At 55.8% G+C, this 12350-nt stretch overlaps 1 protein-coding gene across 1 annotated transcript in view; it reads right to left on the bottom strand.

Moving 5' to 3' along the window:
- The window catches only part of IQSEC2 (IQ motif and Sec7 domain ArfGEF 2), a 30401-nt gene extending 22991 nt beyond the window's left edge, over nt 1-7410 (bottom strand). Inside the window, 1 exon segment of the mRNA XM_075017398.1 lies at nt 6979-7410. Coding sequence (XP_074873499.1) covers nt 6979-7001 — 23 coding nt within the window. The 5' untranslated portion in view covers nt 7002-7410.
- Between the last annotated feature and the right edge of the window lie 4940 nt (nt 7411-12350).

Below are 12350 nucleotides of genomic sequence, written 5' to 3'. Positions count from 1 at the left end.
CTGTAGCATAGCACCCCCCCAGCACCTGGCTGTGCCTGCCAAGGGAGGCCCCCCCAACCAGCCCCCACTCTCCCAAGCACCTGGCCTGGCTTGCCTGCCAGGGGAGAGCTCCCCCACTGTAGCCCCCAAACCAAAGTGGAGCAGCTGCTGTTGGAGCTGGTGCATGAGGGATTGGGGGGGGGCATGTGACATAGAGGGGTACAGAGGCCAGGACTGGTCACATGATCCTTTTTATTCCATATTGTTCTCTGCCGGACACAGCTGCTTCTTCCGTGCAATTCGTAGCACAGCTGGGTTCTATTTACATAGGGATGGGCTCTGGGGCGGGGGGAGAGGGGAGCGCAGCAGAATACACCCGTGTGGCCAGATGCTTGTGCATTCTCCTCTGCCCCACCCAGCCCGCCAGCCATGGTGGTGCATCGGGGCAGGGCACACTCATTATGCACACCCACTGCTGGGGGAATCAGTGCAAATCAGCAGCTGTACGCCCCATTTGGGCCAACAGTGCTGCTTTTGCACGGCTGCCCCTGTATCCGTCCGGGTAAAGCACAATCCTTCGCTCATCAGGGATACACCAAAGGAGAGCAACTCACACACCCATCCACCCACATGGGAAATTGGAGCAACTGTGCACCATGGCAGATCCGTGCAAATCACACCTCGCCCTGGCCACCTGCGACAGGGGAAATATGCACCACTTTCCCCCACCCGGCTTTGCAAACCGGTGAGTCAATAAATTAGTGCAAATGACACCACTTTTGGACAACAACTGCCCGAGAATTCAGCACGTCACACTTGTTTTGCCCACTCCATGGTGGATTGGTGCAACGCACACTTCTTTTGCTCACCCACCACAGGAAAATCTGCACACACGTCAGGCCCGTTTTGCACAGCTGAGCAGCGATTAGACTCAGACACACTCCTCTTGCACACCTGTCATTTGGGAGATCTGTGACAATCCCCCCTCCCGTTTTGGTCATCAGCTACGTGCAAATCACCGGCTTCCCCCCCAGCGGCGACCAGTGATCACGCACAGGATCTGTGCAAATGGCCCGCAGGCTTGTGCGCGACTGCCATGGGGAGGGAACAGCATCAGCCCCCACTTTGCACGCCAAGTCACGAATGTTTTGCACCTCACCGCCAGGCAGGTCAGCACAAGCCACACATTTTGCATACCCCTTCACCCCATGCCGGGGGGACACCTCCTCCCACTGGGGTCTCTGTGCTGGTTGGTGGACAACCACCAGAAATGCTCAGGAGGGACCTGCACACTCCCGCTTCCCCCCTGCACACACACACACAGCGCGCCCAAGCTGGGAACAGGCCCAAAGTCCCTGAAGAGGGGGGCCACTCCATGATGCTCCTCCATCCCCCCACGCTGCAATCCCAATTTACTGGGGCAGGTAAGACACAGGTGGGTCCGGATGGGGCGGGTGGGGACTCCAGAAGTGAGGTCCAGGGAGGCAGGCGTAAGCGTCGTCGGTTTCAAAGGTTCATGTTTCAGGGCCCGCTGTAACGAAGGATGGGGGTGGGCAGCCCCGTAGAAGCAGAGGGGGCTCGTCCTGATGTTTCAGGGTGTGGGGCAGGCTGGTTTCTGCAGCTCCATCGCTGTCCTCCTGCAGGGGGCGTGGGGAGTGGGGGGCTGGGAATTAAGGCTTATGCTTCTGCATAGAAAAATGTGTAAACTGTGATGGGGAAGGGGAGCCGGGGGCGGGGCGGGGTGGAGGCATCGAGGTCTGTTCCAGAGACGCAAGGGGTTCGAAAGCAGCCGCTGAGTTGGGTCTCAGCCCCGCCGCCAATCCAGAGTTGCCCCCGCCTACAAAGGGGACAGAGCCGGATTTTCATCTCAGCCCCACTGGAGTCAACTGGGAATCACTCCTGACTGCCAGTGACAGTGCCAGATTCTGATCTCAGCCAGCTGGGGTCCATGTGGAGTCCCACCCTAACTGCAATAGGGCAGGGCCAGATTCTGATCTCAGACCATGGAGTCAATCCAGAGTCTCTCCAGGGTCACTCCTGACTGCCGCAGCGACGCACCTGGAGTCTGAGTTATTAATGTAGAGGGAGCTCAAAGGCCTATTCCCCAGCTGGGTCTTGCCGGCATTTTAAGGTCAAAGCAAGTAGCCAGGGAGGCCAAAGTTGGCTCCCAGCCCGAATATCTCTGGGTGCAAGTCTGAAAGTCAATCATCCAGGGTTAAAGGTCAGAGAGGTCAAAAGTCAGTCTCAAATTGCCGGGGCTCACAGGCAGAAACAAGACCTATGGGGTCAGAGGTCAAACGCAAGTGACAAGAGGTCAAAGGTCAGCAGGCATGATGTGAAAAGGGGTCAAGAGGGCAGGTCAGACAACGGTCATGGGGCAGCTGGTCATCTCAGGGGGCCGCCTGAGGTCAAAGGTCAAACCTCACCAGGGCTGATGGCGGGAAAAACGCCCCATGTTACGGGACCTCCCAGAGCCGCAGAGGGCCAAAGGGTGCAGCTACCAGAACTGATGGGGATAAAGCACCATCCAAACAGGCAGGAGGGCTGAGGTCGAACCCCAGCGATAGGGGTCAAAGGTCAAGCAAAGCTGCTCAGGTGAAAAGATCAGCCTCACCCCCAAGGTTGTAGGTCATGACACAGCTGCCAGGTGATCCCGATCGGCGATGGGTCAGAGGTCAACGCCACCACATGGTTAAAAGCCACGTCAGATTAACAGAAGGTTAAAGGTCAACCCCCCCCCCCCGGACTGATGGCCACACTAGACGAGGCGCTAAAGGGAATGCAACTGAGCCAGTTCTACAAGGGGTTGAAAGGCAAACCCAACTCTTGGTGCTCACATGCCAGCCAGAGCAGCAACATGTTAGAGATCAAACTCGAGAGGGGGGCAAGGTCGAGCCAAAAGCAAAGGGTTCTGAAGAGCCTCCCAAGCCCCCGGGGGCTTAACGCTCAACCCCAGCATCAGAAGTTCAAAGCCAGCCCCTGGCTGCAGGCACTGGCCATGCCGAAGCAGCACAGGGTTAAAGGTCAACCCCACGTTGGGGTGAGAAATCGAGCAAAAGCCCAATTAGCCAGCTGGCCAGGCAAATCCCATTGAACGTGGTCCAATCTCTTGAGACATTTCCTCAGCAGAGTTAGGAAAACGCTACTATGTCACGGCCTTCCTTAGGGTTAGCGCAGGAGACGTCATCTGAACTCGGTCCGAGCCAGCAGGCCATGAAAGGAAACATTGCCAAATGCAGGAGCGAGGCTACAGCTCCTCAGCCGCCACTGCGCTCTGCCTGAAATATCGGACAGCCGCTCAACTCGTTCCCATTATTTGACCTGTCGGTCCCCTGAGTGACCAATGGATGTCGCTTGACCCCTCAGTTGACCTCGTCTGACCAAGCAGTTGACTTTGCTGGATGACCAATTGACGTGGTTTGACCAATCAACTGACCCAGTGGTTCTCAACCTTTACTAGGAATCAAAAATTTGACTTATTTTAGGTTCATCTAATTTTTTTTAATTTATCCTTTTTGCACAGTCATTAGTACAATGGCAAGTTTATTGCCTATCAGGGATTTCATCCAACCAACCAGTTACAATTAGGTTGTTTCAACAAACGCGTTGCAATAGCAGAAAACTGCAATGTGTGTCTGACAGCTGTAGGCCCTGGCGTACGTGGCTTTCTTATTTTACTTTTTTTGAAAAGTGGGTATTTCATTAAAAAAAAAAAAAACAAAGACTGAGAAACTCTGAACTGACTGACCAATCGTCAGCTGACCAATTATTGTTTTTTGACCAGTTGATGCTGTTGGGCCAGTCAACTGACCGACCAATGGACTTAGAGTGTCCAATCAATTGACTGACCAATCGAAGAACAATTTTTGACCAGTTGATGCTGTTGGGCCAGTCGATTCAGCTGTCGGACCAGCCAAAGGGCACAGCTGATTGGTCGGTTGCCGCGCTCGCCAGGCCTGGATGCAAGGCTAGGTGCAAAGAGGAGCGGTCAGGAACGGGAAATTAAAGGGCAAACAGAGGTCCCAGGGCTACTGGAGGGTCAAAGGTCAGATCAAAGGCTTGGAGCTAAAGCTGGAGCAGCTGGAGGTGAAAGGTCAAAGGTGATGTGGGGGAGAAGGGTCAAACAAGCAGGAGCAGTTGGCTAGGCTGTGGGGGGGGGTTGCATCTCTGGAACAGCCCTGGCTCTCCTTGCCCCAGGGGCAGGGGAGGGTGAAGCCATGGGGGAGGGGCAGACGAGCGTGGGGGGGCTGAGTGGCGCCCCTCCAGGTTATCTGGAGGACGGGCTGCTGCACTCCGAGGCGGGGCAGCAGAACTGGTGTGAGTCCTCGCCCTCCAGCTCATCCCTGAGGGTGGGGGGAGACAGACAGACAGGGACAGACAGACAGGTTAGACCCCCAGCGCTCACCACAGAACACACCCCCTTCCCGGGGGAGGGGCAGGGAGCTCCACAGCGGGAGAGCGGCTGGGAGGAGCTGGCCTCCACTCCTCTCTGGGAGCCACGGAGAGAACCCAGGAGTCCTGGCTCCCAGCCTCCCGCTGTAACCACTACACACTACTCCCCTTCCTGTGCCAGGGAGAGAACCCAGGTGTCCTGGCTGCCAGTCTCCCCCGTTCTAACCATTATACCCTATCCCCTTCCTGTGCCAGGGAGAGAACCCAGGTGTCCTGGCTGCCAGTCCCCCCCGTTCTAACCATTATACCCTATCCCCTTCCTGTGCCAGGGAGAGAACCCAGGTGTCCTGGCTGCCAGTCCCCCCCGTTCTAACCATTATACCCTATCCCCTTCCTGTGCCAGGGAGTGAACCCAGGTGTCCTGACTCCCAGCCTCCCTACCATAACAACCAGCCCCCACTCCCTTCCCTGAACTGGGGAGCCAGCCCAGGCGTCCTGGCAGATGCCGGGCTCCTGGCTGTGGAGCTGCTGGGGTGGGCAGAGTGGCAGTGCCGGGGCGGGGGGGTGAGTGGGGGTGGGGGGGCTGGCTGGCTTACCTGCACTCTGCCTGCCGGGCGGGGGGAGCTAGCTGCGAGTGGAGGAGCGACTGAGCAGGACAGCAATACTGGTGCAGAGTGGGAGACGCGGAGGACCTATAAAGGGCAGCAGAGAGACAGCGACAGGGAGAGAAGACAGTGGGGGGTGGCCAGAGGGAGATGGGGTGTGAATGGGGTGTGAATGGGGGTGAAAGGGGCACAGGGACAGGATAGAGAGATAGACAGATGGATAGATAGATATCAATTGAGCACACCAGGCAGGGGCAGGGTGCGCAGAGACAGGCAGTGAGACAGAGGGGAGCCAGATGGGGATAGACGGAGAAATGTGGGGGTGGATGAGGACAGACGGATGGATATCGATCGACAGTACAAGGCACGGGGCACAGGGACAGGCAGGGAAGCGGAGGGGAGCCAGATGGGGACAGCAAGCAACAGACAAAAGGGGGGGAAGAGAAGAAAAAACACCAAGTCAAGAAGGAGCAGGACAGCACTGACCACACAGAGAGCCCAGCCCAGCCCAGCCACGGGGGAGCAGAGCCCCCGCGCCAGGGCCGGACGCGAAGAGCAGCACAGCCAGCCACGCAAAGACACACAGCAAGGGGCCTGGGCAGGGCCCCTCAGGACACCACGGCACGGAGAGACACGGGGCCACGGAAAGAGACAGGCGGGGCCACCTGAGACAATCCAAATCCCACAGAGCCGTGTCTACAGAGGGCCACGCCAGGCCACGGGGGCACAGAGCAGGCAGAGGGCCACGCCAGGCCACGGGGGCACAGAGCAGGCAGAGGGCCACGCCAGGCCACGGGGGCACAGAGCAGGCAGAGGGCCACGGGGGCACACAGGAACAGAAGAACAAGGAGTGGGGAGAGAGCCACGGAGCCACATGGGGAGAGAAAGAGTCATCCTGCGCCACGGAGCCGGGTGGGGTAGGGACCAAACCAGGCCACAGAGCCAGTGGGGGCAGCCCACAGAGGCCCTCGCAGCACCACGGACGCACGGCGAAAACGGAGCTGGCTGGGACAGGCCGGTGCACAGCAGAGGGGCCCTCGGACGCCACAGGGCAGGCCCTGAGAAACAAGGCAGAGGGGGGCACAGCCAGCACATGGGGGGAGTCAGGGACAAAGGCCAGGCCAAGCCAGCAGAAGGGGAGTCACGTGGATGGGTGAGGAGGCAGGTTGCCTGGTGGGACTGGGATCCCCTGCAAGCCGGCGGCCTGGCTGGGCAGGATCCAGTCACAAGGCGTCTGTGGGGGTCAGGTGGCAGAGCCCACCACTCCCACCTGCCGGGCTCTGTTACTTCCCTCGCTGCTGCCAGGCCCCAAACCGCAGCACCCGACACCAACCCTGAGCTCAGGCCCCAGAGGTACAGACTTCTGCCAGCTCTGCCCCACCAGCACAGCCACAGCCTGGGATGGGCTCTCTCAGCACCCCGGCTCCTGGACCCCTGCCACCGCTCCCCTGCACTCCCCTAGCTGGGGAGAGAACCCAGGAGCCCGAGCTGGGAACAGAAGTAACTATTTGTTTCCTCTCATTAAAGCACCTGTGGAGCTGGTCCAGCGTTTGGGGTTCTATGGGGGGAGAGGGGGGAATTCACAGTCTGCTGGGAAACTGAGTCACTGCCAGACACCAGAAACGAGACAGCACCTCCCCACCCCACAGCACACCCCATCACCCCTGCCTGCCCCCAGAGACAGACAGAGAGAGAGAGCCCCCACAGCCCAGCCCGGCCGCCAGGGGAGAGCACCCCCCCGGCCTCACAGCCGGTCCCCGCCTGCAGGGAAAAGCCCCTCTACCCTGCCTCACCCCCAGAGCCCAGCGCAGCCTGCAGGGGAGACCCCCGCCCCTCCCCGCCCCCCAGCACCCCCAGAGCCCAGCGCAGCCTGCAGGGGAGACCCCGCCCCGCAACGCCGCGCCCCACCCCCCGGCACCCCCAGAGCCCAGCGCTGCCTGCGGGGGAGGCCCCCCGGCACCCTCCCGTCCCCGCTGCCCGCCCAGCCGCCTCCCCCACTCACGGGCTTCCTGGGGCAGAGTCCATCGCTGCCTCCCGGCCCGGCTGGGCCCGCCCTTCACTTGGGGGCCTGGCCCCCGGCGGGGGGCTGGGATGGGCTCCGGTCCGGTCTGGTCCGGTTCGGCCCGGGCTCCCCAGCAGCGCCCACGGGCGACGGAGTCACCGCGCCGCCATCAGCTGATCGGAAAGCCGAGCTCCGTGGGGCAGCCAGGGGGCGGGGAGGGGGTTAACCCTGTGAGGGGCGGGACAGTCCCGCTTCCGGGTGCCGGGGGGACGGACTCGCCCCGCCCGGGCCCGGAGGGAACCCAGGCGTCCGGGCTGCGACCCGCCCCCTGCCCCAGCCAGGCGGAACCCAGGCGTCCGGGCTCCCAGCCTGGCTGCTAGCAGCGCTCATGCGACCCGCGCAGCGCCGAGCCCTCCGCGAGCGGGGAGCCCGGACGCCTGGGTTCTCTCCCGGCCCTCCTCCAGCGGCACAGCAGGCAGTGGGGCGCTAGAGGGCAGTGCCGGGCCGCCGACGCCCGGCTCCGCGGGGGGCTGAGACCGACCTTCCCTCCCCAGCTGGCGCGGTACAGACCCTACAATGACAAACGGCTCCACAAGCACAGCTGAGCGGGAGTCTAGTGGGGGGTGGGGGCTGGGAGCTAGGAGCCCTTGCTGGGGAGCTACAGCCTAGTGGTTAGACCCGGCGGCAGGACTCCTGGGTTCTCCCCCTGGCTCTAGAAGGGGGGTGGGGTCTAGTGGTTAGAGCCCGGAGGCAGGACTCCTGGGTTCTCCCCCTGGCTCTAGAAGGGGGGTGGGGTCTAGTGGTTAGAGCCCGGAGGCAGGACTCCTGGGTTCTCTCCCTGGCCCTGGAAGGGGAGTGGGGTCTAGTGGCTAGAGCCCGGCGGCAGGACTCCTGGCGCCTGTCCCATCTCTGGTAGAGGAGTGGGCTGTAGCAGTTAGAGCAGGGGGTGGGCTATTTATTCATGCAACAGCGATAACATCCACCCCTCTCCATCCTCTCCTCCGGTTCCTACAAGTAATAGGTAAAGAAACACTGCTGTTACTTAGCAACCTATTCCGCTTTCCGGAGCACATTGTTTGCACTGCCTATTACTTGTGGTGGGGGGGAGGGCGTTAACACACAATAGAAGTGAGGGGGAATAAACATGTGTGTCTCCCCAAGGATTTGCTATGATCTGCGCAGCCTCCTACAGGCCTACGGGCCTATAGCTAGCGATGGTACAGATGTCACAGCTGCGTACACAAACACACACGTCCGGTACACGTGTCCAGGGCACAGCCCCAGGATGAGATACACACATAGCTATGAATATATCCCAGCCCCTCGCTGAAGCCAAGATTCATACTGGGGTCCGGCAGATTTCTCTCTCTTTCACCTTCTTTACTTTTTTAAGCACCTCAGATTTTGTATCAAATTAAAGTCTCAAAGCTGCAAGCCATGCAGGCCTCGGGAGGCTGGGGGAGATCCCATGAAGGGAGAGGCAGGGAACAGGGCTTGAATGATTCCAGGGGTTAAGATGCAAAACAGGCAACGCTTTGAAACCATTAAACCAACTCCTCAATATCACAGGTCCAAATGTACCAGAAATACACCTCCCCAAAGCTAACTCTCAGAAGCAAATTTGTTAGTTTGCCAACCTGCCAGTTTCAATCACCACCAACAGAATTTTCTTCCCCGCTGATCTGTGCATGTATGCTGAAATCTAGACTTGTGCACAAAAAAAAATCTGGATCTGATGAAGTGGCTCTGTCCCACAGAAGCTCATCAGCGAATAAATCATTTTGTTAGTCTTTAAAGTGCTATATTTCTGCTGCTTTGTTTTGCTCTTTCCTACGTTACAGATTTCACCACTATCTACAGAAATATACAGAAGTCTCTTACAAGTCTCTTACAAGAGCCCTTTACAGCAACACACATATAGCTAGGAAGATAATAGATTTCATATCTATCTACCCATCTATCAACACACATGTCCCTACATATGTAATAAATTTCATAGCTACATATATATTTACAGTTCTCTATAGGAACATGCACAGGAACATAAAAGATTTCATAGCTATCAATTATATTTTTCATAGGTCTTTCCAGAAATGTACACCTTTTATAGATTTATAGAGTCATTTTATAGATTTCAGAGCAATACAAACATGCACATATAAACATACATTTTACAGATTCATTTGCTAAACAGGTAGACTCAGAAATCAATTACCGTTCTATTTTATTCCTAGACCTACAAAAATTACTGGTGTTTTACATAATACTGATAGATATCTGTGAATCTGAGCACATAATTTAATATAGCTGGAGATAAATACAGAAATCTGTGATGGTTATATTCCTAAATCTACAAGTACAACTAACAATTCATATGAATTGTATTACTTATTACATTAGCCACAGCTATATACAGAAATCTACTGAGAAATCTGGGACTGTTATATTCATAGGACTACATATACAACTAGGAATTCATAATACTTATATTTCTTATGATATACTCATAGATCTACACATATCTAGGAATATAACACAGGAGCTGCACGTGTCTATATCTACAGGATTGAGTTATATGTGTTGACAAATATTTATGAACATCAAAGTTGCCAAGCGTTTATAAGCTCATTAGATGGGGTAGCCAGACATCCTTTGTCACAGGCCAGAGATTTCCATCTCGTCACCTTGGTACCAAGCCCAAAGATGTCTCTTTAAATTAAAGAGCCGAAGAAAAGCTCTCTTTCAGCTCCAAAGTTTGTCTCTCTCCCCAACAGAAGCTGGTCCCATACGAGATATTTCCTCACCCATCTTGTCTCTGGAGTTAGCCTGAAGCATTTTTGTGCTTAAGAAATCAAATGAGAGTGTGGAAAATTGAGACCTCAGCAATGCCCACTGTGGGAGAGGAAAAACAAGATTGTCCATGGGGGCAGTTCCTTCCTGACCCCTCCAGGTGCCCAGCTTCAGCCCTGAAGCATGATATTGGATAAGAGTCAATTGTCATAAGACAGAGCTGCAAGCATTAGGCACAAACTAAAGGCAATAGGGACCCTGCAGACCCCAAAGTGCATGGAAAAGGGGGAATTCATAGACTACAATATTATATTCCTAGATACCAAATATCCAGGCATGTATATAGTAACACAATACAGGTCAAACCTCTCTACTCTGGAACTCTCTCGTCCAGCAACATCTGTAATCCGGCATGATTTAAGTTCGCCGGACGACCGCTTAGCACAGGTGCGGCCAAGTTTCCTGTGATCCCATAAAGTTTGTTTGCAGCCACCAGTCCCGGCACTCAGTGTGCCGTGCTGGGCTTTAGATGTAATTTACCCCTAAATGTCTTCTAAGAGCCCAGTCAGCAGTGGAAGTGTTGGTAATGTGCTAGGCGATATTGACCTCCAGTTGTCTGGGAAATTCTCTCGTCCGGCACCGGTCAGGTCCCGAGGGTGCTGGATTAGAGTTTTTCAACCTGTATGATACACTAGCTATGTGTGTAGGAGTGTGAATGTAATCGAACATACTAGAATTCACCCGTCTCTAGCAACAGATGAAAAAAGATAAGAGATAATTGAGTAATGTTATTAATATACGTCTGTTCCTAGAGACGGGTGAATTCTTGTGCATACACAATTATGACATCCCTAGACACACATGCGCACGTCACAGTCAGGTGTTATTAGATTATGTTCTGTTCAGTTCTAAGTGCAGCTCTCTGTGAGTCTACTAAACAGCTGAGGGAGTTTGTCTTTGTGCCTGCGTCTGTCTGTCTGTGTCTGTCTGTTGGGTCAAGAACTCCTCTGACCTGGTAAGCGCTCGGACCACCGAATTCCATACGCCACTTCCTCTTAGCACGACGTAAAGCCAGGTCAGGGCTTGGGTGTGCCAGGACAGTGCCTGGAACAGGATGGCTCCTTGAAGAACCAGACAGAATCACCAGGCAGGTGAAAGGGGCTGGCTGGGGCCACGTCCCCCACTCTGACCTGGAAGTTCCCAGTCTCCCCCGCCCCGCACTGTTTAGAGAGGGAGGTTTGGCTGAAGCTTCCTCCCCCAGTTTATATGGGCACACGGCAGGCTGCTCCCCAGAGGAATGTGCACCGTTTGTGGCGTCCCTCACGCTGGCTGTGGAGCGCAGGGGGAGGCAAACCTGGCTCTCCCTAAGTTGGGGGGACATGCACCCCTCCCCTGGCTGTACCCACTACAGCTGCAGCGGCTAAGGACAGGCACCTCTCACCTGGTCCCCAACCTCTGCGGTGGTTCCCTGCCTGGGGCAGCCACACACTGGCCCCTCCTCCCCAGCCCCCCATTTTATTTTCCAAAACCCAAACATGCACAGAGTTAAGGCCCCGGGCAAGGCCAGGTAAATCTTCTAGGGTGAAAATACATATCCCTAGAATGGGACCAGCTAGGCACACCAAGCTCCTGGGCAGCAGGAGTGCATTAGAGCTGTCTGTCCCACCAGCGGTACAGACATGGAAGGGTCTCCTTCCAGGGGTCCGCAGCAGAAAACAAACGGCTAAAATCCAGAGCTAAGCCCTGGGCGCCATCCGAAAGGGGCAGGCAAATGTTTGCATTAGAGCACTGAGAGTCCAGCGTGGGTCTGTACAGAGCTATGAACTTCGCTGCAGGGTCTGGTCCTACAGCTGGGACTCGCTGACCCTATTACATTATCAGAGACATGCACAGCCGTCTGGGGGTGCAGACACAATGGTACAGTAGTGCTCACTGACACTAGTAACGCATTATTAATTAATATCCCAGATGAGTGCGGTCGCATATCTACTCCTGTTACAAAGGTAGGAATATAGCTCTTCCGATTGCCTATGTCTGCACCAGAGGCTCTTCCTGGCAGAACTGGGCTTTTGTCAGAAAAACCCACAGAGCGTCTACACGCAGAATGTACTTCACATCCGCCGGAAGCATTATACCGCTCTGCGTTCAGGGACAGCGCCGTTCTCAACGGCTTCCCGGCAACAAAACAGCCATGTAGGGGCTCCGGGGCCCTCCTGGCAACACGCAGGGCTTCCAGTTCACCAGGCAGCCCTGGCTGCAGAGCTTCTGCTCAGCTGTTTTGTCCAGAGAGGGCCGGCAGTCTGGCTGCTCTCTGATGACAGACAGGATTGCTCTATTGATCTGCTTGTGTGTAGACACAATCTGTTGACAGAGGTTTTTGTCGGGCAATCCCTTCCGACAGTCACTTCTGTTGACAGATGCTTCCCGTGTAGACATACATTATGTCTCGGCTACAACTACAGCTAAGAAGGAAAGAAAGGAAGGAAGGAAGAAAGGGTGTGTGGGGATAGATAGATTAGGTAGATAGATAGACAGATAGATAGATACGGTGTATGGGGATAGATAGATAGATAGATAGATAC

The sequence above is a fragment of the Carettochelys insculpta genome, chromosome 22 (assembly GCF_033958435.1).
Source record: "Carettochelys insculpta isolate YL-2023 chromosome 22, ASM3395843v1, whole genome shotgun sequence".
In the NCBI taxonomy this organism is placed as follows: Eukaryota; Metazoa; Chordata; order Testudines; family Carettochelyidae; genus Carettochelys; species Carettochelys insculpta.
This window is presented reverse-complemented; position numbering and strand designations above follow the sequence as displayed.